This window comes from Neltuma alba, unplaced genomic scaffold (genome assembly GCF_004799145.2).
Source record: "Neltuma alba isolate B1F8T4 unplaced genomic scaffold, ASM479914v2 tig00012957_pilon, whole genome shotgun sequence".
Taxonomy (NCBI): Eukaryota; Viridiplantae; Streptophyta; class Magnoliopsida; order Fabales; family Fabaceae; genus Neltuma; species Neltuma alba.
Genome location: NW_021637317.1, coordinates 70,323 through 95,992, shown reverse-complemented (window position 1 = coordinate 95,992; position 25,670 = coordinate 70,323). Strand labels below are relative to the sequence as shown.

The 25,670-nt window shown below is 31.8% G+C and overlaps 2 protein-coding genes across 3 annotated transcripts; one reads left to right on the top strand and one right to left on the bottom strand.

The window, feature by feature from the left end:
• Positions 1-3,581: 3,581 nt before the first annotated feature.
• On the bottom strand, positions 3,582-5,771 carry LOC114732966 (ras-related protein Rab2BV-like). 2 transcript variants are annotated; one of them, XM_028920377.1, is made up of 3 exons: positions 5,706-5,771; positions 5,351-5,543; positions 3,582-4,191 (listed from the first exon to the last, which is right to left on the bottom strand). In XM_028920377.1, exons 2-3 carry the CDS (start codon positions 5,513-5,515, stop codon positions 3,706-3,708), a joined length of 651 nt encoding a protein of 216 aa, XP_028776210.1. In that variant the 5' UTR covers positions 5,516-5,543; positions 5,706-5,771; the 3' UTR covers positions 3,582-3,705. The 2 variants fall into 2 exon arrangements, with proteins under 2 accessions (XP_028776210.1, XP_028776211.1); XM_028920378.1 differs by having other exon boundaries at positions 5,351-5,553; positions 5,706-5,750.
• An 8,272-nt stretch (positions 5,772-14,043) lies between these two features.
• LOC114732930 (cucumisin-like) lies at positions 14,044-17,389 on the top strand. Its single transcript, XM_028920322.1, has 10 exons — positions 14,044-14,214; positions 14,302-14,390; positions 14,683-14,777; positions 14,869-15,112; positions 15,198-15,708; positions 15,822-15,925; positions 16,008-16,226; positions 16,321-16,432; positions 16,532-16,745; positions 16,851-17,389. Exons 1-10 carry the CDS (start codon positions 14,113-14,115, stop codon positions 17,372-17,374), a joined length of 2,214 nt encoding a protein of 737 aa, XP_028776155.1. The 5' UTR covers positions 14,044-14,112; the 3' UTR covers positions 17,375-17,389.
• The last annotated feature ends 8,281 nt before the right edge of the window (positions 17,390-25,670 follow it).

Genomic DNA, 25,670 nt, shown 5'->3' with positions numbered 1-25,670 from the left:
ACGTGAATGAGACAGAGGTGAGAGAACTTGCAAATAATAAATGGTCCTTGATTTAAATAATTTAAAATTATGATTTTAGATAATAAACAAATTTTGGTCAAATTTTGACTAATGAAGGTTTATAACTTTATATATATAATTAAGATTTTATTTCTATACAAATATATAATTTTTTTTATGATTGTTAATATTGATTATTGTTTTACATAGGCGATGAAGATATGGACATTACTGACCCTCTACCTTTACAAGATGATGTTGTTGCTCCTGCTTTTCCTCATCCCGTTGTTAACATCTCAGTCCATGCCAATAATCTTAGTGATGATTTTGATTTTTCATAGTGAAGATATGCATTTTATTAATATTTGCTTGATACTATTAAACATTAAACCAACTTTTGTAGCTTCTCATCTTTTTTTAGTGATTATTATTTAGAAATTTTCTTTCATTTTAATATTATGAATTAAATTATATTATTTTAATATAACTGGTCTGACCTCAGTTCGACCAGTAACCCTTAACCCATGTCTTGACCGGTTTAATGTCCGGTCCGGTTTTTTGTTCCTTGACTGAAGTTGTCATTCGTTAAAATGAATTTGTCATTTTTCACAGTCAACTTGTCATTTGGCTTAGGAGCATTTCAAATATTTCACTATGATTTCATATCTGCAAAAGTGGGACCAGATCTTTATTTACTATTTTCGAAATTCAGAATTCCAAATCACAATTTTACATATTAGAGGGTTTTTATTTACAATTTTCCTTTTACTTTATTATAAAATCTTTATCATTTCATAGTATCGGCGCAGCAATATTATAATTTATAAATAAATAATGGTATTGCGAAGAATTACTTAAATGTAATCAGTAGTTTCCTTTCATTATAGCAATTCTAACAAATCAATTCAATATGCAAACTACTTTTAGAATGAACTATTTAATGTTACATATGAATATAAAATAGAATGACATGAAATATTTGATTAAAAACTTAGCAAACTCAAGCTGAATATCGATATTAGTTTCTTTTTTCAGTGCAGTTTTATCTTTAGTTGGAAAAAAAAATATTTTTAAAGACAACTAAAATTTTGTTGACTGCTAAAACTATAAAACCGTATTGTTCACCTTACAAATAATCCTTGTTATTATTTAATATCAGTATATTGTTTCACTAATAAAGCATATATAAATTATTGACGTAAGTTGTGTACCATAGTCCCATATATAGAATTATGCGTGCGTAAGCCTTTTAGTCATGCTACATTGCATCACCAAAATAATGCTACATTTCATCATATGTGATGAAATTGTCAAAAGCCACAGTGAAGTTGTCACTGGTTCTTATCTGTGTTTTTTAAATTCCAGGGTCTTTAATTGCACTTTTCCCTAAGTACTATCTCTGGGTTTAAATAGTGTAATTTGCACTATAAATTACTCCCTCCGTTCCTTATTATAAGAGACATTTGATGCTTATGGCATGTTCTTATATATAAGAGACACTTAAAAGTTGTCTCTACTTTTTTGTGTTGATTTTCCATTTTACCCATATTTATTGTCTCCAACTCACACTCTCTCTCCCTCTCACTTCTCTTTCTTTTAATAATTTAATTGTTCTTTCTCATACTCTCTCTCCTTATTAATGAGGGCATTTTTGGAAAAAAGATCACACTTTTTACACATTGATTGTTCTTAACTAATTTTAACTGTTTTTTTTATCAACGTAATTTGGTTATTCGTCTCTTATAATAAGGAACGGAGGGAGTATATCTTAAAATTTAATTTTTTTTTTAAAGATTAATATCAAGTTTTAAACCTGACGACTGAGCTTCCGAAAGGTCAAGCTGTGAGCATGATTGGCCAGCTTGTGATCTGCCTTGTAACTGGCTTCTAGTAAATGTAATGTATTGATTCTTCAAGGGGTGGCTTAATGGATTCATTTATTATCAAAAGAGAAAAACCTTACAAAAGGCACGACTTCTTCATTCTTTATTTATTATTGGCAACTAAACCCTTAAATATTTTTCGTTCGTCTCCACGTGCACCATTACTTGTTCTGGTGGTCAGTATATACAAAGGCACCGCGGCAAAGCATTACAATTATTCCGTCACATTTTAAATATAAAAACTAACTGAAAGATTTTGAATATAAGAATTAATTGGAATATTTACTTTTGATCTTAAATTTGAGATCCAATTCACTTTATTTTCAAATTTATAATTTTTTTCTTAAATTATCTTTATTGATTGCATATATTTGCGAAAGATTTCATATGGAGGAAGTTTCTATTAAATTAGGTATTTTAGAAAAATCAACACATTGAAATTACTCACTCGCTTGGCCAATGAACCCAATCTCGCCTCGTCCATTGGAGCCAGGGAGGATGTAAAGTTTGGTACTAGTTCCGGTCCTAATTATAAAACCTCGTAGTCATCCTAACAATTGTTTTAAAAGAAATATATCATGGTTGAAGGAAATGATATATTTTTTTCCATAAATAAAATTATGTTTGTACTACTTCCGGTCCTAATTATAAGACCTCGTAGTCATCCTAACAATTGTTTTAAAAGAAATATATCATGATTGAAGGAAATGATACTTTTTTTTTTCCATAAATAAAATTATACTTGTACTACCTCCGGTCCTAATTATAAGACATTGTCCGGAGGTAGTATTAAGTTTTAATTTTTCAGAAATTTTTTTTATTAACCAGCTTGATCAGATGCTAGTCCAGCCTAACAGGCACTCGAGCTATACATTTTGCCGCCATGGGTGTTCATCGATCGAGGTCAAATCTGCTCAAACATGTATATGCCCCTTATGGAGACTGGAGATAGATCTTTCACTTCATCCTTTTATTGAACTTCAACAACTTTTTAAGTTTGGTGTTACCTCCTTAGTTGTTCATTGGTGTATCCACCGTTAACAAAGTACAAACAATATAAACAGCTACAACGCAGTCATTCCTGAATATATAACTAGCTGTTAAATAAATCAACAGAATGCACAACATTATGGATTGTTTGACCAATTCTTCTGAAGGAGAAAGATATCCCAGAACGTCTGACAGAAAAATCTTAGGTACATAAGATGAGTAAACCAATCATAACCATAAACACGAAGAAAAAACATTTGGAATCTGCGCTTTTATTCTCACATGCTCATATGTTATTTCAAGATTTGGTTTGGTTTGCTTGGTACTACTACTATCGTTTTAGATTAAAGTACCAAAGATCTCCTATTGTTTCATATTAGATGCACATCCAACAAGTTAGAATAAGCATTTTCAAGCATAGTTGTAATCACAAGTAACATCAGATTAAATAAAAGAAACGAAATATCTTATTGTGAATGAAAGAAGACAAAAATACGCAGATCAGAAGAGCCAAATGAGTGACATTGTTGAGAAACTATAGTTACATTGCTTCCAACTAAACCCCAACTGTACCAAATAACCTAACTCCGAGTGCATTGCTGCTTTTCATAATTACTTCATTCCAAAGCGAAGACGAATTAGTTAAAACTGCCATGTTCAGCATATTCACTTGCGAGTGTTAAGAGACTAGTCCCCTCCCATCTTCCAGGAGAATAATATAGACGAAAATCTGGCGGCCGGTAGCAAGTATTCCTCATGTTACTAATTCATATAACTATATTTTTCTACGAGCAAGTTCACTCCTCTCCTTTTTTACACAGAGCTATCCTGTTTAATTTGAGCAACAAGATTTCTTTTCCACGTTACCTGACAAATTTGAGACATTTATGGTTGTCCCTTGAGGAAGGCCAGTGGAGGAAGCTGCTTCTTGTGCTGCCAGCGCCTTTTTACTCATAATTTGATATATATCCAATAATATGGTTTGGAATGCCTTCTCAACATTATGGGCCTCTAATGCTGAAGTCTCTAGAAAAGACAGATTCTCCTTCTCAGCCAAACTTTGAGCATCTTCAGTAGCAACTGCTCTTAAGTGATTCAGGTCAGATTTATTTCCAGCCATCATAATAACAATGTTAGAATCTGCATGGTCCCTTAGTTCGCGAAGCCACCTCTGCACATTTTCAAATGTTTGCCTTTTCGTTATGTCATAGACCAACAAGGCTCCAACAGCTCCTCTATAGTAGGCACTTGTGATTGCTCGGTATCTCTCTTGACCTGCAGTGTCCCATATTTGTGCCTTTACAGTCTTCCCCTCCACCTATGTCAACAGAAACATGGATTTCCTAATAATCACTCTTTCATACAAAGTAAACCACAGTACCACAAATTTGTCCTCTACATTGTCTGAGTCATGCTGATTATAACTCATTACTCTTTACGAAGACAGACAAGTCTTTTACTAAATTATATTTTTCTTAAAATAAAATTTTTAAATAAATTCTCATACACATTTGTTACCTTTTAATTAATTGAATCGAGTCAGAAAAAATTCCCAATAAGATTGGCTTGGACCACAATTTTTTTCTTTTTTCCTTTAAAGTTTCTGCAATCCAATGTGATCAGGCCAGGTTGCGGCCATCCCTAACAAGGAGAATGAGCGCTGATACCTAATAAGTTGTTATGTGAACTTCATGAATAATTTTGTTTGGCGTTCTTACAAGACGTCTTTCACCCAAGCTACTTAAAGTGCAGACAAAGCATTTGGTCATTACTACCAAGGAATTCTGAGATACGCCGATCATGAATAGTTTATTTAAATGTTTGACAAGTTCCATCAGCACTAGACCCTTTTTGAATATAAATTAAAGACAGAGCACCTACCGAGGGAGACTAGAATGAACTAAAATGCTAGAACTTTAGATATCATACAAAAGTTGTAAACTGTTTTCTTATAATCTCTCCCAGTTAAATAATTTTTTCCTACTGGATGGTCTTAGTAGTACTACCTACAAAAGACATGGACAAAAGTGATGACAAACAGTAAATATAGTAAATATAAACACTGCTGGCGAGCTCAAAGAAATTAAGTAACGGTAGTCCCAATTTTTTCACAGAAGAAAACTGTCATACATTACAGAGAAATCAGGAATAGAAATATCTGGCCACATCTATCCTTATATGTTGCATGCAAATGCAAAGATGATGAGTACAAGCATTCCAATTGATGTCTGTATAGTCACCATAACAGAAAAAACTCATCAGGTGTTCTACCCAAAAAAAAAAAAAAAAGTCATCAGGTGTTCATTATCCTAAAACCAGATAGAGATTCATTCACTCATTCAATTCTTTCAGGACCTAGTTTTAAACCAGGTAAAGACTAATCGAAGGGGAAGATCAACAAGAACCCAGCACCTTTCATGCGAGAATCAACCGAAACGGAACTCGAATTACATGAAAGTTGATGTTATAAAACCAACCTGCAATGTCCTCGTAGCAAATTCTACCCCAATGGTAGATTTGGATTCCAAACAGAACTCATTTCGCGTAAACCTAGAAAGGATATTGGATTTTCCGACACCAGAATCCCCAATCAATACTATCTTGAAAAGATAGTCGTATTCATGATCGACTTTATATGCCATATTTCCAACACCCGACACCACGTAAAACCTGCCCAGATCTAAGCAAAATTAGCAAACACAAATTTGTCGATCAAAAACCTAGGATATACAAACACACAGCCGAAATTACATTCAAAATTCGACAACATATAAAATCCGTTAGTCTGGCTGCAAGTTATCGTGATAAACAGACAGAGAAAGGGAAACGAACCATAAAAGACGGTAAGAGGCGAGTGATGAAGCGACGGTGAACAGAGGGAATAGAGATTGAAAAGAGTGGAGAGGTTACAGAGGAGTGCAGGGACGGGGAGGAGGAGAGAGAGAAGAGAAGAAAGTGCATATTGGAAGGCCAACAATGAAGAGAAACGGAATAAACGGACGAGAAAGCACTTTGAACAGCCTTACACGTGGAATGCAATGCGTGAATCTCGGAAGATGTTATTTTTATTTATTTTTTGCAAACCTGTTTTGAGTTCATCGTCAGATCTTCTTCATCAACCTGAATATGACCAAACAATCAACGCAAAATGAAAAAGATTAAATCACCTTCATTTTCTATAATAGACAATCATCTCTCACAGCCGTTATGTTCCTAAATAAAAAAAACAAAAAAAATAACTCCTCCTTGTTTAAAATTGAAAATTGATCTTTTCATTTTTATTTTTATTAAATATATATTACTTTTTTTTTTTGGTAGAAATGAAATTTTATTAAAAGAAACGAAAGAACGAGTACAAAAGAACAAAAACGAAAACGATTAGTTAGGATCCTGGGCTTTCCCAACATGCATGGCCCAAGAAAGTGCTTCGTTGACTAGGAGATGCGCCTCCTTGTGTACTTGGCAGAAAAGGAGATGGTTTCTTGCACTCCAAAAGCTTCCAACAGATGATTCCAAAGAAAATACACCAATTCGGGCTCTGTTCCAAATTCATCTTCAACCAAGACTCGAAAGATTGCGATAAAAAGCCTGGAAATCGGCGTGCAGGCAAGATAAGTGCCCTACATATTACTCATAATCTCTACGTACTCCCTCAAATAAATATATAATTGTAAAAAATATATATATTTTATATATAGGTTAATATAATATTTGGTCCCTTCAGTTTGTTTTCATTTTGGTTTTGATCCCTCAAATTTCAAACCATAGGTTTTGGTCCCTCAAGGGGCAAAATGGCCTAAGTTTTTATTGAGTTGTAGAGATCAATATTTTAAATAAAAAGAAACTTGAGGGATCAAAACCAAAATGAGGGCAAACTTAAAGGACCAAAATTTATATTAACTCTTTATATATTTATTATTTTTAACTAATATTTTGAACTGTGTGATTATGATGGTTGTCTCTTATAATAACAGAATTAAACAAGGTTGTTACTTATACATTGATTAGAAGAAATAATTTAAATTAAAAGGTTAGTAATTTCTTCTCCTTTCAATTTCAAATGGAACATATCATCTTTTTCATTAAAATATTTGTTTATATTTGAACCATCTTGGATAGAGAACTGTAGGCGAAAAAGAAAGAAAGAAGGGGAACTTTTAGTTTGGTTTTCTAGAATATCCTCCCATCTGAACAGTAAAAAACTAATCTCTCATAATAGAATTAGGTAGAACATAATATTTAAGGTACTCAAGTCTTTTTTACTTGAGCTAATATTTGTTGGTAAAGATGGAGAACTTTTAAATGACAAAATGCTACAGGGTTGGGCTTCTTGTTCAATGGTCGGGCTGTTTCTTTTCCCAAACACGTATCCCGGAAACACAGGGAAGTTTGGTATCAAATTTTTTTTGGTTGCCCGTCACCTCATGGCCTACTAACACTTTATATGGATTCAATTCAGGAGCTGATCTAAATAGTCCGAAGCTAACTCTTAACTTATAACGTATTCTTCAAATCTTTAATATAAAACTTAATTATTACGTTAATTTTAGTTTTAAATATAAAATTTATTTTTTATATTTATTAGTTTTTTTATAAATTATCTTTATAGATACTCTCTCAACTATAATCGAGTAAGTAAGAAATAAAGGATATTAAGAAATATGATTATGGTGTTTTAAGAAAAGTATGTTATATTTTTTTCTAATTAATTAACTTAATTAAATTTTTTAATTTGGTTAAATTAATTAAATATGTATTATATTAATACTGGAGGAGTAATTAGTTTGTAAACACAACAAAAAATGACTTGTGAATTTCATCGCATTTCAATATATTTTTTTCATACCAACAACAGTTATTAGCCAGTAGTATCAAAGTTAAAACTCAATTATATTTTCATTTCGGTACTTGTTATAATGAAATTTAAGGTAAACTCAACTGTCTCTAGAGAAATTCGGGGGGGGGGGGGGAAGTTCCATTGTACTCATTTCAATAGTTAATATAATAATTAGTTAACCAATTTAGATAAATTAAAAAAAATAAAATAAAATAATTAATTATAACAAATATAACATGATTTTTTTTAAAATACTCTTATCCAATGTTAGATGACGTACGGGTTTATAAGTAAATTATTCTAAGAAAAAATAATGAATATGAAAGAAAAAATAAATTAATATTTTATATTTAAAATCAAAATTTAACACTTATCAAGCTCTTATATTAAAGACAGAAAGTAATACTACATATACTTGATTGCAATACAAACAACAACCGAAAACTTCATATTGAAAAAAAAAAATGCATGCATTCATCCCCAACAAGAAAATGAATGAAAGATGTGGGCATTTCAGTCACAAGAAAGGAAAGGAAAGGAACAATAAAAGATAAAGAAAGAGAGTGACTTATTATGTGACTAATGACAATACTATTTTTTGCATGTGGATTATGCTAGCTTTTGCTTTCCCGTTCCACTGGCCGTTGCTATCTGTCTCTGTCTTGTCTTCTCAATGGATCTCAATAAGGTTGTTACTAATGATAAAAATATCCAAATAAATTTAAGTTTTAATGACTTTAATGTCAAATTCTTTATTTTCATTATAAAGTTTTTTGAATCATATATGGTCAATTATCTCTTTTTTACGAGTTTATAATTAAATAATAATATTTTAAAGATAGGATAAATGACCATATATGATTGGAAAGTCCAACATAATGAATATAAAAAATTTGATATAAGTTTGCGTGCATGTGTGTCAATTATTATGAAAAATTATTACATTACGAAATCATTATCATGAAATGTCAAAACAAGTTTTTGGCTTTGTGCCTGATGACTTGTCACGAGATATATTTTCAAGATGAGTACTGATTCTGGGCCTTTTATCGACAACCAAGCGCCCATCTCTTTAATTTCAACCCAAATTTTCAAAAAGCCTTCAAAAGCAACGCGAGCTCCAAGCCGAGGATAACTTTTTTGGCAAAATAAATCCAGGTGGTGACAACCAACTAGTGTTGCTCTAAGTGGAAGGGACTTAGACCCCTTAAACATCATGTCCTGAGTTTGATTTTTGGGGAGGTACGTATGAAAAAAACACTATTGGGAGGGGTTTCCGCTACGGCGCCTGACAGTACCCTGAGAGATTAGTCTCTTAACGTTCGGGTGGGAGGATACTCTGGACAACCAAAAAAAAAAAAATCTAGGTGGTGACTGTACAGTATACATCTGTCTCTTATTACAAGATTTTTTTAAAAAACTAAATTACGTAATTTAAAAAATAATTAAAATTAGTTAAAAGTAATTAATATGTAGCAAATATAATTTCTTTTTAAATATACCCCTATATATAAATGAATAAATATGAGAGAGTAATAGTAAGATAAATAAAAAAATATATTAAATATATTAAATTAGAAATGAAATAGGTAACAAAATCATTCAATACTTAGACAAATTCAAAAAAGATTTTATAAAAAAAGACAAATGTATTCAAAAAATTAGATCTTATAATAAGAAAAGGAGGAAGTATTCTGTTTCTTTGCTTATAGCCCCAAAATAAAGTTAGAAAATTTGCGTTAAGTCTCGTTCAAAAGAAATAAATACAAAATAGTTTTTTAAAATTATTAAATTAATCTAAATTTTAAGAGATCTCGTAACAAGAGATTTCATTTGTTTAGTTATTACGGTGCTTTTACTTTTTTTTTTAATATGTATTGACAATTAAAAAGGCAGTCGTTAACAATATAAAATGTAACGATTACAAACTATCATATCAAGTATTAACAATATATTTTCTTAGTGTATGACAAAAATTTAATTTATGGGTTGTTATTATTTGTCATGATAGTTGTTAATCATTGCACTTTAAGTTATTAGTAACTGTCTTTTCAGTTGAAAATGCATACTTAAAAAAATGAGGGTAATTTAGTAATTGAATAAGTAAAATCCCTTGTAATAAAATCTTTTGAACATTTAAATTAATTTGATGATTTTGAGAGTTTTTTTAATATTTAATTCTCTTACACGGAATTTAGTGTAATTTTTTTCAATAAAGTTCTTGTACAAAAAGTCATCAAAATTTTAGCATTTACTTTGTGAAAATCCGCCTCCAAATTATATTAATATCTCTATTTTTAAATATAAGGTCAACTTTTTATACTGCAAATTATTATTATTCTTGTAAACTAAATTTTGTATTTAGAATTGGAGGTAGTACATTTTAAATGAATAATGCTATTTAAGATCAAATTTTGAAATTAATAAATGGATTAACAGCGTGACAAAAGTTGGAAACAACAGCTATAAATCTGTCAATATTTATTAAAATTTAAATTAGTAGTAATTTAAATAGCTATATATAAAAAATATAACCCAAAACAAACCACAATATTTATAAATGATATGACTTAAAGACATACATAATTACATATGTTGATACATGTACTAGAGATCAAAGGAAAATTGCGGGTCAAAAAAAAAAACAAAAGAGATCAAAGGAAAATTTGCGTCTTACTATTAACAAAAAGGCATTTTTTTTATTACGAAAAATGTATTACTCCTCCGGTTTTTAATATAGGATCCAATTCTTGAGTTGATTTTGGTCCTAAATATAAGACCTATTTTTCATATTTATCAGTTTTTTCTAAATTACCCCTATAGATACTCCTTCAATCATAATCAAGTAGAAAAGGAGGATGGCGTATTAAGAAAGATGATTATTGTGTTTTAGAAAAAATGTGTCACTTTTCTTATAATTAAATAACTTACTTAACTTTCTTAATCTAATCAAATTAGTTAAATGAGTCTTATATTAAGAATCAAATGAGTATTAATTAGTTTGTTTCCAGGACTAAAGGAATTTTAGAAGTCAAGTCTTCATCACATTAATATCAGGAATTAACTGTAGACATCTCTTGGAATGAGGATTCAGATTTTGGCTTATCAAAATTGTGAGAAATTAATTCATTTCCGCTTTCAAACTTCTATTGGTACTCGTCCCCTTAAGACTTGGGTGATTCACCCTCGCTTGCATGTGGAGTCCTAATGCTTCCTTTAGAAAATTCAAATTCATGGGGCAAAAAAAATTAAAATAAGAATGTGTACAACGTTCAAATTTTAATAAGCTATAAATAAAAATTAAAAAAGTTACTTAGTTATGCCTTTTTTTTTTTTCCTTGTTCACTTTTAAAAATACTTGCACTCGAAGGTAACATTGACACATGTAATCATTTTACGCTTTAAATCTCGAAAAATATTGTTGTTGTCGTTGTTGTTATTATTATTAAAAAAAAGTTACCAACGGGAATTGGGTCTAACGAAAGGGGCTAGTCTCTCATAACGTGGTGAACTAAGGTTCGAATCCTTGTTGGGAGAGGTACCCACATTTAGTACCTGACAGTACCTTGAATAGAATTATCTCCAATAGGAGAATACCTATGTTTTAACACAAAAAAAAAGGTTAAATTTTAGTCATTTAAGTTTATCTTTATTTTAGTTTTGATCCCTCAAATTCCAAATTATATGTTTTGGTCTCTTGGGTTTATTTTCATTTGAAACATTGGTCCTTATAATCCAATAAAAACTTAGATTAAAACTAAAAAGAGGGCAACGTAAAAATCAAAGTATATATTAACCCATTAAAAAATTTTGAAAGTTGAACATCAACTAAAATATTCCGCCTGATGGTTGTTATTAATACTGGAAGAGTTCTTATTGATTGAATATGATAGTAAAATTAAGGTAAAAAAGTGATATAGTAAAATTCTTATTGATTGTTTGCTTTAGAATGGTACATCTCTGAATTGGGAATGCGATATTTTGATAGAAATCATCCTTTTCATGACAAATTCAAATAGAAATCATAGTTTTTCTTTGGGATTTTCAAGAAAGAAAATTTGGTTACCCATTGGATTGTTAAAACTTCACTCAAGCGATTATTCACCAATCAACAAATAAAAATTAGACTTTCTAACCTCTATAAACTCTTAAAATAATTCACTGAAGTTAAAAAAAAAAAAAACAAATTGGGGTCTTTTGCCACGTCTCTTAGGTTCCAAAGTTTAGTTTTGTAGGAAAAAATTACTTTTTTGATGAGAACTAACTTTAGGACTCATTGTTACGATAAGGTATAAGTCATTCAAATACAATTTTAATAGTCTACATTTACTTTTCCAACTCTATTGTTATATAAAAAAAGCTTGTTAAAACTGACAGTTCAAATATTATTTTTATCATAAAATTTGCACACGTTAAAATAATTATTTTGAAACAATAAAAGTAAAAGACAAAATTCAACAGTAATGATAAGTTTTTTACACTCATTAGTCTGGTTAACACCGAAACTCATTCCCTTCTAATACTAACGACATATGAACGAAAAGAGTATATCATGCACTACTCCTTGTGAATGCAAACTGTAATAACTTTTCTAAGTATGAATGCTTTAGCAAGCAAAAATTGCGAGTGGCATTCTTCCGGGTCATAAGGCATGACTTCTTTTGGTCTTTAGTCCAAAAGCTAGCTCGGCATAGGTGTCACATCCTAGTCAAGATTCATCATCTAATTAATATGTACACCGTCCATGCTTCAAAAGTTTGAATATAATGGTGAGATGATCTATCAAACCTACCCTCTTTGTCCATAATATATAAGAAGTCTTCTTAAAAAAAAGAAGTTTAAAATATCTGAGGTTGACCAAATAATTAATGATAATTTTTCATTTTTATGTATCCCTTGTTATGAGGAGGGGAGAGAGTTTTAAATATAAGAGAGAGATGAGAGAAATTTTCAATCACATTTTTTAATAAGCATAAAATAGATAACTTTCATCAATTTAAAACACGTTTTATGATTTAACTAATATTAATTGATTTGTGAGAAAGATTAACTAATATAGTCCTTTGACTTTTAAATATAGGACCTAATTGTGGGGTGAATTTTGATCATAAATATAAGACTTATTTTTTATATCTATCAATTTTTTCTAAATCACTTCTATTGATACCCCTCAACTATAATTAAGTATGAGAGGGGGAGGATATAATGAAGATGATTAAGATATTTTAGGAAAAAAATATTATATTTATTATAGTTAACTAACTTACCTAAACTTTTTAATCTAATCAAATTAATTAAATATATTAAGGAATGGAGGAGTCCTATATTATGGATTGGAGCGAGTTACACTCTAGTTTTTTTAACAAGAACTTTTCAGCATGTTTTATACAAACTAAAAAAAACTTTCTTTTAAAATATAGCTACTTTTCAATTTTACTCTTACTTAATATATGCATCTTTTAAAAAAAATTATCTACATTATAATAAATGAAAGATAAAATAATATACTCATGCTATAAATTAAATGAGATAATTTATAAATAAGATGAAGAAAAACTTTCTCTTTATCTTGTAGTAGTAAGTAGGTTGAGAGAAGTATATATTTTCAGCTCAAACATTAAATACTGTAAAATTTGGCTATATATTTTCAGCCCAAACATTAAATACTGTAAAATCTGGCGTAGTCATAGTAAATGCAATTGGAAGTTATTCCAACGATGAAAGCTACTACATCTGAAAAACACAGCATTTATATCCAACGTCCTCTTTTAATGTGTTCACGCTCCTTCACCTCACAAAACACATGACGCTTCAAACATTTCCTAGACTACCCTCGACATAAAATGCAAGATATTTTATCATCGATCCGTTCCTATTAATTTACGTACTTCGACATATGTGACTGACAGGATTCTCAGCCCCACTTGGGGGCCTTCGTTCTTGAACCTGGATTGCTTTGGAACCACTAGGCATGACAGCGAAAATCACCATCTTTACTCATGAACAAGAACGTAAATGACAAGGTACGAAAATCATTGCCATAAAGGTGGGGGATCGTGTCCCAATCAAGTATCAATTAAGGGAGCTGTACAATGATAGCTTCAATAGCTCCATGTTATTCAGCTTTGGCCATGTCTTCTTCCTCGTGTAGACTTTTCTTCCCCTCCACGGACGCATCAAATAAATCCTTTCTCTCGACTTTATCTTAACACGCGTTTGCCTTGATTGGTGGACAGTATTCCTTACCAAAAGCTTCTTGGAAAATTAAACTGATGAATTTGATAGAAGAAGAATATGCATGCATTTTCCAAGAATCTGTGGAATTTTAGTTTTCCTTGTTCTTCTATATAAACACGCGTTGGTTAAGGTTGTTAGGTCATTACTGCAAGACGAACTTCAGAAATGGACAGCAGATCTTCTGCTCCTCTGTTGTTGTTGATTTCGCTTCTTAGCTTTGCTTCTCTTCTGATCAAATGCCACTCTTCTTCCTCAGATGAACTCAAGGTCAAGCATGTTTTTGTCGCTTTGTCTTGGTTTTTGAATTCCCATGATTCAGTTTCTGGTTATTAATTATGTCTTCTGATAACGCAGACTTACATTGTCTACACTGGGAACAGCAAGACTGATGAAGCTTCCGCCTTGTCACAGTACACAAGCTTGCTGCAAAATGCAGCCGACAGGTAATACCAGTCTAACCAGACATTTCAACGCTACAAGTACGAGTTAGCCTTAAAACCTTAAATTTTTCAACAGTCGTACATAGATTATTTAATAATTATAGCTTTTAACACTCCACCTCCCACCACGGATAAGTTCAACTCAAAAGCACGTGCGTGGATAGTTTAGCTTTTACATATCTGTTAAGAAGTTGCATGATCCGATTGAAAGTTCAACGTATCCTGTGATTATATTATACTGGTACGTTGAAAATTGCATGTCAAACATCAGTGTATATGTAATCATTAATTTCAGCAATGCTGCGCCCAAGACAGTTCTTCATCAGTACAAACGGAGTTTCAATGGCTTTGTTGTGAAGCTAACACAGAAAGAAGCTGAAAGAATGTCCGGTGAGCAAGAAGATTATTTCCTTATCTTCTTCAGAACTCACTCTCTCTGTCTTCGGTTCATAGTTCTCAGCCCAGAAAATTCACAATGCAGGACTTGATGGTGTGGTCTCCGTCTTCCCCAATCGAAAGAGACAACTCCACACGACGAAATCTTGGGATTTCCTTGGCTTCCCACAGAACGTGAAGAGAGCCACGACAGAAAGTGATATCATCATCGGAGTTCTTGATTCTGGAATCTGGCCAGAATCCGAAAGCTTCATCGACAGAGGATTGGGTCCACCACCTAAGAAATGGAAGGGCATATGTCAATCATCCGCTAATTTCACCTGCAACAGGTTTGTGCGTGTGCGTGTTTATATATGTAGATGTTATTCTTATTTATGTAGTATAGGGCGTTAACAGATCATGCTTACACTGCAGAAAAATCATTGGGGCAAAGTATTACAGATCTGATGGATCATTCGATGGTGAGGAAAAGTCTCCAAGAGACTATGATGGTCATGGGACTCATATATCATCCACCGCAGCTGGGAACCCAGTGAGCCAGGCAAGCATGTTGGGGTTAGCAGCAGGAACAGCAAGAGGAGGAGCTGTATCAGCACGAATTGCCGTCTACAAAGTTTGCTGGTTGGATGGCTGTTATGATGCAGACATTCTCGCAGCTTTTGATGATGCCATTGCTGATGGGGTGGACATACTATCAGTTTCTCTTGGAGGGTTGAATGATGAGAATTATTTCAGAGATGGATTAGCCATTGGAGCTTTTCATGCCATGAGAAATGGAATACTGACGGTAACTTCTGCAGGAAATTCTGGTCCAAAACTTGGATCACTCGCAAATTTTTCACCTTGGTCTATTTCTGTGGCTGCTAGCACCATCGATAGAAAGTTTCGTACCAAGGTTGGAACAGGTGACAATAGAACATTTGAGGTAAGGTTAACCTGAGAAATTATCCTAATGGAGCTAGCTAGTAACTGAATTCTCAACTGGAATCAATAAGGAAAGATCAAGTTTTATTCATGATCTCCTTGTTCCGTGTTTAGGGAATTTCAATAAATACATTTGACCTCAAGGGACAACAATATCCTATAATTTATGGAGGGGATGCACCAAATACTAAAGGGGGCTTTGATGGATCTTCATCCAGGTGACAGAGCCTTGAAGTCCTCTACGTGAAGACATGAGAGTATTTTCTAATCTTAATTAATGAAATAGTGTGATAAGTGCAGGCTTTGCACTAGCAACACATTGGATCCAAATTTGGTCAAGGGAAAAATTGTTCTGTGCGAGGGCAGAAGCCAAGCATCAGGTCCCTTCATGGCAGAAGCCGTTGGTGCACTGACACAAGGTCAAAATTTCAGAGACTCTCCTCTCACTTTCCCCTTGCCAGCTTCGTACATGGACTTGCAAGATGCTGCCAATATTTTCAGCTACATAAATTCCACAAGGTATTAACCATTAACTGAAGCTACGAGTACATATTAACAAGGATTCCATAGAACTATACTTTTCTAAAAGGAATCCCTTGACAAAATCTCGTAGGAATCCAACCGCAACCATTTATAGAACTAACGAGGAAAAGGATACATTGGCCCCTATGGTGCCCTCTTTCTCTGCTAGAGGTCCAAGCCTTGTTTCCCCTGATATTCTCAAGGTACATTGGCTATGGTTGATCATCACTTGGTCACTTCAATATATACAAAGATTAGAGTCATCATATTTTTATTACAAATGTTTTCCTTTTTCGTTGTAGCCGGATTTAGTTGCTCCAGGGGTGAACATTCTCGCTAGTTGGTCCCCAAATTCCTCCGTTTCTGAGGTTGACGGTGACAACAGAACTGTGCAGTTCAACATTATCTCAGGAACGTCCATGTCTTGCCCACATGTTTCTGGGGCCGCAGCTTACGTTAAATCATTCCATCCCGATTGGTCTCCCTCAGCTATCCAATCAGCTTTGATGACCACTGGTAATACGTCTTCCATTCTCGAGTCTTTACACACGATGCCTATCAACTTGCAATAAATTAATGCAAAAAATTTAACATATTTCATGTTGTGTGTGGTTGTTGCAGCCATGCCATTGAGTCCCAAGACTAATCGAGATGCAGAATTTGCGTATGGAGCAGGACAAATCGATCCTGTAAAGGCAGTGAATCCTGGTGTAGTATATGATGCTAGTGAAACAGACTTCGTGGGATTCTTATGTGGACAAGGGTACACCACAAGGACATTACAGCTTGTCACAGGGGATAATAGCAGCTGCTCTGAATCAGCTAAAGCTAGTGATCTAAACTATCCGTCTTTTGCTCTTCCAACCCCTCCCTCCAACGTCAGTGTAAGTGGAATGTTTAAAAGAACTGTTACGTACGTTGGGTCAGGAAAGTCCACATACAAAGCCACTGTGAGGGGTCCTCTGGGGCTGAAAATCCAAGTGAACCCAAGTGTTCTTTCATTCACTTCTTATGGGGAAAAGCAGAGCTTTGTGCTGAGTATTGAAGGAAGCTTGGAAGCATCTATGGTGTCAGCATCTTTGGTTTGGAGTGATGGCAAGATCAAAGTGAGGAGCCCTATTGTGGTGTTTAGTTCCCCACAATAGGTCATTACTATACATTGAATAAGTTGAAGCGGAAGCATAAAGACTTCTGCAAAACTGAGTTGGAGGCTGGAATATTAACCCCTTGTAACGATGCCGTTTTTATAATAGACACGATACCCACTATCCATACATGAGGGAAGTACCTCACCCATTTTGATTATATATATGTGTATAAATTACTCTTCAATTTTTTTTTTTGGGTGTGTCTTCGTGGGGATGGGATTATAGAGAATAAAGCCAAATTTTCTCAGGTTGTAATTGATTTACGTAAAAATTAACCATATAAAAATAAGAAAAATATATCTGAAAAAAAATCAATTTATTTGAAACACACGAGTAGTCGTAAATTAGGTATTTTTTAAATAGCTACGTGTAGAGTTAAAGTTGATCTAACAAGTCATCATTCTAAAATACTTTTTATTTAGGTGCAGTATTTTGTTATATAATTTTGTTCTTAAAATATTTTCTTAATAATTATTTAATTACATCTTCCATATTTTTAATACCTATTCTTAACACTTTTAATAATCAGTTTTGCAATTTTTGTAGTGTTCATTTTCAATATTTTCTATACTTATCTTGTATGTTTTCAACCTTAATATTTAATTATTTTCTGTACTCAAAACATGAAAAATAAATATCTTTCAGTTAACGGACCTTCTGGGAAGTAATCATGTTTTTTTTTGGGCCCCGTTTTGACAGTTTAATTTAAGGGAAAATTTCAGAAAAGGTCCCTTGAATATATGAAATCCCAGATTGGGTCCTGAAATTTCCAAAATGACAGAAAGGGTCAGTGACCCAATCTGTCATTTGGCAAATCAAGAGGAATTGACAATTTTGCCCTTATTATTCATTCACTACAATGATTTAAGGAATCACTATAAGGGTTTAAGCATTACCTAGATTCATGTAGCAAATAACTACTCGCTTTTTCATATTCAGGTGTCTTGTTATTAACTACAACTAATTTTGTAATCACTAGAATAATGTAAGTATTACCTAGATTCGTGTAGAGAATAACTACTCATTTTTTCATAATCAGGCACCTTATTATTAACTACAACTAATCTTGTAATTATTAACTACAACTAATATTGTAATCACTAGAACAGTGTAAGCGTTACCTATATTTGTGTAGAGAATAACTATTCACTTAGTCAGGGGCAAAATTGTCAATTGGTCTTAATTTCACAAATGACAGATTGGGTCACTGACCCTTTCTGTCATTTTGGAAATTCCAGGACCCAATCTGGGATTTCATATATTCGAGGGACCTTTTCTGGAATTTTCCCTTAATTTAATGTGTATTGATTTATTGCATTCTTCTTCTTCTTCTTTTTGGGAAATGGTGAGGCAAGTTAGAACTTGGTGATTATAAAATAAAAGAAATCATTAGCAATAAATGCAAATGAATCCAACATGCTCAAAATAAAGTAAGATAGAATTTTCACCCAAAAAAAAAAAAGAAAGAAAGTAAGATAGAACATGTTATTTTATTTGTGTATAAATTGCAGAGATGTTCTTTTATGCGTGTATGTTTAAAGTTTTATGCTACTGCTAATTACTTGACATAACTGCCCAATGAAGGAGCCGGAGCTTTTCGTGGGTAGATAGTAAGCCAAAATCATCCACAAAGCATAGTACTGTGGTGCTTTTGAACTTGTTCCTAATCAAAGGGTGCTTTTGGATTGGTAGTAAAAGAAAAAAAGGGAAATTAGCAATTGTCAAAACCCAAAGTAAAGTTGTCAAGGGTCCCTATCTGTGTTTTTGCAATTCTAAGGTCTTTTTTATAATTTCTCCAAAAAAATAGCTTATTTCTATTCTGACTTTTAGAAAAGTAAGATGAGTAAAAGTTAAATTAGATAAGTTGAATTGTGTTTGGATTGGAGTTAAAAAAATTAGTTTGTCAAAATGAGATTGGTAAAAAGTTGTTTAGATTATGATTGAGTAAAAGTAAATTTGTTTGTAAAATTACCAAAATGGGTATGAGTTTTAATAAATAATAAAAAATTATTAAAATTTTTTTTACACAATACAATAGATTTAAATTAATTTAATATAAAGAGGTAAAATGTAATGAGTGAATTAAATTTTAAAACTTTAGAGAAATTATAAAAATTAGCTATACTAGCGATTTCTAATATGTTTGGACTATTCTTGTCATGCCTGGACACTTCTAACCTTAATCATACTATTGAAAATTCAAAGTATGCTTATCATTACATTCTTTCAAAATAGAAAGGTTTAAAACCATATAAAGTTACTATGACTTACTATCTGTTCAAGTAAGAGTCAACTCCCTTTATTTGCCCTTGGATGTTGAAGGCCCTAGGATTTGTTTAAATATTGGGGTAAGATTCTTGGGGAATTTTAGTAGCGATTGCATACATTATCAAGGTCACACAATACATTGTAAATCAAGCTACATGCATGCATACTTTATGTTCATGCTATGGCAAGGACACATCATCATAAACATTCATGGAATTCAACATAGCATAAGCCAAGACATAAATTGCATTGAGGTAACATCATATAACATAACATTCTCATCCACCTTGTAGCATAACAAGTTAGCATAACACGTAGCCATAATCATACAAAATAAAGTGACACTCTAATATAATGGATTGCAAAGCTATCTTGAATACTTTCCTTTCTCTTGAACTCTTTCCTCTTGATTAGATCTTCATCCCTGTTGTTGTGTATAGCCTTTTAGGCAACCAATGACACACTATTAAGCATTATTACAACTCCATAACTTAACATAATCCCCCAAACCCTTTTTTCTTGATTTTGATTCTTGAACTTTCTTCGGCTTTTTCTGTATGATTTTTCATATAGAATCCATTTATCATATTAGTTTTATGAAAATCCAATCCCTTCCCATTGAACTTGACTTGGCCAAACACTAATTTAGGGTTTCAAAATTCTCATTTCAATTTTAATGCTTCCAACCTTACTTTCTTAGTACATACCTACACTAAATCATCATTTAAATTCATTGGAAGCATTGAATTGAATTGAAATAACTTCCCTCATGCATTTCTCAATTTTGCCGAACACTATATATAATCATAGGGAAAAGGATTTTTAACAAAACTAACATGTAATCACTTAATCCTTAACTTTTAACCAAAGCTAACCTCCTCATAATTTAGGGTTGAAAATAATTTTATAAATCTCCACAATTCCTAAATGATTTTTCTTTAATTTTTCATAATTTTCTGAGATCTTTAGGTATTTTTAATAATTGATATTGGCCAATTTTCCCAAATTTAGCCAAAATATTAATAATTAAAAATAATTTTTTAATAAATTATTTTCAACCTGTATTTACTTCCTAGACCTCAAATACCGTTTTACAACATTAATTCTATTTTTCATGATTTATTGGAAATTTTTAGGATTTTCATATGCTAATTACGATAATGTCCTTTATAGACCAATCTCGTTACTCAAGACTTTAGCTTAAAGGGTCTTTGCTAAAGGATTCCGTGTTTGAGCTTCTTCAATTTGTATCATCATATCAGTATTTGTGCTCTGCACTAATGGCTCATTAGCCACATCATTTGCCATCAACTGCATATGATAAATAGGGCCCCCTGTCTTGTATATCTTCTAACAGGTCACCCTCTTTGATCATGAGGGTTGCTACCTGTAGCACTTTTCTGCTTAAGGTGTTAGCCACTACATTGGCCTTTCCCGAATGATACTTAATCTGGTAGTCATAATCTTTCAGCAACTCCATCTATCTCCTCTATCTCATTTAAGTTCTTTCTGATCTTGCAGGTTGTAACAAAATATATTTATTAAATTAAATTAAATAATATTTATTATTATTAAAAAATAAAAAAATTTAAAAAATATATTTATTAAATTAAATTAAATAATATTTTATTATTATTAAAAAAAAAAAAGAAACAGCTTTCGGTCGAAAGCTGGGAGCATTTGACAAAAGGAAGAAATTGGGGGGGGGTAGCATTTAATGAAAGATGGAAAAAATGGAATAGGTCGTTGGATGGTGAAGGGAAAAAAGAATAAAAGGGAGTGGGGAGATCGAAGAGAGTGAGAGAACGGAATAGAAAGAGTGGGAGAAGAGAAGGAAAGAGTGAGAAGAGCTGTTGAAAGTTAGGACAAGCTTTGAAGATCATTTAGGTACACAAAACTATTTCTTGTTGTCAAATTTTCTTTATAAATATTTTCTATATATTTATAGCTTTATATTATTATTATCATTATAATGTTTAGAGAAAATTTTACTGTGTGGGTACAGAGTAAATACAGAGTTTTGACAATATATGCCTGTAGAAATTTAAAGATCCACTATTAAGGAATTTTAATCGGTTTATTTTTGTTGAATGATTATTTTGAGAATTTTAAACTAAGATTTTAGTTGAAAAATTTGTTATTTAGACTTGTAATATGTTTTCATCGATTAAATTTGAGTTAAATAATTTATTTGAGTTATTTAATATATTATTGAGGTTTTAATCGGTTTAAATATTGAATAAGTTAAAGATATATTTTTGAAATAATTTGTGAAGGCTTGAAAAATTATAAATTAAGAATTTTGTGAAATTAGATAAAGCTACAATTTGTTTATAATTTAAAAAGAAGTTGTTTGGTTTGAGGAAAAATTTTAAATGAGATTATAATAAATAATTGAGAATTTTAATATAAAATATTTACATTTTGGGTAATAAAAATATATATACTTTTGTTAAATTTAAATAGCCTTATATCTAAATTATATTTTCCAAAATAATATCTATTATAAATGTCTAGATTTGGGAGAGTAATATATTTATGTAATTTTGGTTTAGAGGGTAGTCTTAGAATTTTAGAGTAGCTTTGGAGTAGTTCTGAGTTTATATTAATAAATATTTATGTGTAATTTTGTAGACTTGAGAATTTTGGAGTAATCTTTGTGTGATTATTTGTAAGCTAAAGAGTACCAGGTAACTCTGAAAATTCTTTCTTGTACATGTGAATTGTGTATAATTATATTGTGGATTTACTAATTATTATATTACTGAAATATAATATTATGATTTTTTGTAAAATAAATGTTTTGGTATGTTACCTGATTTTATTAAAATTTGTTGCTAGTAATTATGATCAATATTTAAATATATTAATAACTATGAAATTATTATGAGTTACTGTTAAATGGTATATGAATTTTACTGCTATCTTATCATTAATAATATATTTGAAGACGTATTTATGATGTAATATTATTGGCATTTGACATGCATTGTTAGGTTAAGGATAGAAGGAGATTGCAAGGATAAAAAATTACCACGTGGTATGCCATAACTCGGTGCACAGTGGATGGCACTTGTCAGGGCCTCTTCTTCCATGTTTTTCTTTGGCCAGGAATTCATTGGAGTTGTGGGATATGTGACACCTCCCTATTCACAAAGGAGGGGAGCCATAGTCCGAGCTTGAGCTCTATATCTTTGGCCGGATATATCTCTAGTATCGGTGAGCTTAGAATAATTCAGTAAAATGGATTAATTCCTATCGGACTATGTGTTAGCCTATGGCTCCAGTTAGCGGTATAAGGGTGGACGGTGATATAAGAGAGGCAGCATATTGCATTATTTTTTAATATATTGAAAAGAGAAAAATGAAATTGAATTAAATGTATCAAATCCATGATTTTTAATATATGCATATATAGACATGTAAACAAATTTTTGATTTATCATATATGGTTTGCTTGTATAGGTTAGAATTTCAGTAGTTACTGAGGCGTTTGAACTCATCTCCTATATTAACAATTTTTAGGCGAAGGATCTAGTAGGAATCAAGGGAAGGCACCAATGGAGTGAGCCGTAAAGGCTTTTGTGCTCCTTAAGCACATGCTATGTTATATTCTTATTTGCCATGACTATAAGACTTTAATAGTTCATGTTGTTAAGCTATGTTAGAAAAGTTTTGAAATTTTGATGACTTGTTTGCAGTATTAGAAATATGTATGGACTTTTAAATTAAATATTTTATTGCGTATATTGATATAATTATGTGAGGTGTTACACAGATATTTGAGACTCTTGTGATCACAGAACAATTCTATGGTCGCCCCATAAAGATAATGCCTCCATATCTTCAAGGCATACACTATCGCCGCAAGCTCCAGGTCATGAGTGGGGTAATTTCCCTCGTGAGACTTTAATTGGCACGAGGCATAGGCAACAACTCTTCCTTGCTGCATTAGTATACATCCCAATCCCTGTTTGCTAGCATCTGTGTACACTACATACGGTAGTGTCAGATCGGGGATAACTAGTACTGGGACAGAGGTCAGCATTCGCTTCAACTCCTAAAAACCGGGCTTAAATTTCAAAACAATCAGTCCAGAAACTATTTTTCCTCCAAAGTTTATCCAAAGAGCTTTCCATAAAACTTGGAATCACTTGATTTCGATTTTCTACAATTAGTTAAGAATTTTCAAAGTTTGCCACATTTTAGGGTTACAATGAATAGTAATCCGAAAAAGAAAAATTTTCAAACTTGATTTTTCATAACTTTTAGTCTTCAAAAGTGATACCAAATGCTTCCACAAGGTAAGTTAATTGGTATAAACTTAAGGTGTGACAAAGACATTGTGATGAAGTGCATCAACTTGCTGCAGACCTCACATTATAAGGATGTGGAGGTTGCTCTAGTAGCTAGGAATGGGAATTGTGTTGCTGATGGGCTAGCAGCTCAAATTATGGGGGGATTGGTACCACGAGGATGGTTGTCAAAACCACCAACCTCTCTGACCGAGTTGCTTAGGAAGGATCTGGAACTGAGGAAGCCTACAGAGGTGAATAGGACAGGTATGGGCTAATGTTCTGGTTTTGTTTCCTTCTTTGTTGTTTTCTTTCTTTTTTTTGGTTAGTTTTTTTGGTGTGGTAGGTTGTATCTTAGGTTTTTTGAGTGTTTCCCTTTTGGCTTCGGCTATTGGTGTTTGTATCCTTGTTTTGTTTATTAATAAAATTGACATTTTGACCAAAAAAAAAAAGTTTGTTTCCAGGACCAAAGGAATTTTAAAAGTTAAGTCTTCATCACATGATATCAAGAATTAACTGTAGACATCTCTTGGAATGAGGAATTAATTCATTTCTGTTGAATCAAACTTCTATTGGTATTTGGTACTCATCCCCTTAAGACTTGGGTGATTCACCCTCACTTGCATGTGAAGTCCTAATACTTCCTTTAGAAAATTCAAATTCATAGGGCAAAAAAAATTTAAAATAAGAATGTGTACAATGTTCAAATTTTAAGATATAAATAAAAATGAAAAAGTTACTTAGTTATGTTTTTTTCTCCTTGTCCACTTTTAAAAATACTTGCACTCGAAGGTAACATTGACACATGTAATCATTTTACGCGAAAAATATTGTTGTTGTTGTTATTATTATTATTATTTAAAAAGGGTTAATCCAAATTTGTCATTTAAGTTTATCTTTATTTTGGTTTTGTCCCTCAAATTTCAAATGACATGTTTTGGTCTCTTAGGTTTTTTTTTTTTTTTTCATTTGAAACATTGATTTTTATAATCCAATAAAAACTTAGATTAAAACCAAAATGAGGGCAAACTTAAGGATCAAAAAATATATTAACCCATTGAAAAATTTTGAAAGCTGAACATAAACTAAAATAGTGCGCCTGATGGTTGTTATTAATACTGGAAGAGTTCTTATTGATTGAATATGATAGTAAAATTAAGGTGAAAAATTGATATAGTAAAATTCTTATTGATTGTTTGCTTTAGAATGGTACATCTCTGAAGTGGGAATGCGATATTTTGATAGAAATCATCCTTTTCACGACAAATTCAAATAGAAATCCTAATTTTTCATTGGGATTTTCAAGAAAGAAAATTTGGTTACCCATTGGATTGTTAAAACTTCACTCAAGCGATTATTCACCAATCAACAAATAAAAATTAGACTTTCTAACCTCTATAAACTCTTAAAATAATTCACTGAAGTTAAAAAAAACAAATTGGGGTCTTTTGCCACGCCTCTTAGGTTCCAAAGTTTAGTTTTCTAGGAAAAAATTACTTTTTTGATGAGAACTAACTTTAGGACTCATTGTCACGATAAGGTATAAGTCATTCAAATACAATTTTGATAGTTTACATTTACTTTTCCAACTCTATTGTTATATAGAAAAAGCTTGTTAAAACTGACGGTTAAAATATTATTTTTATCATAAAATTTGCACACGTTAAAATAATTATTTTGAAACAATAAAAGTAAAAGACAAAATTCAACAGTAATGATAAGTTTTTTAT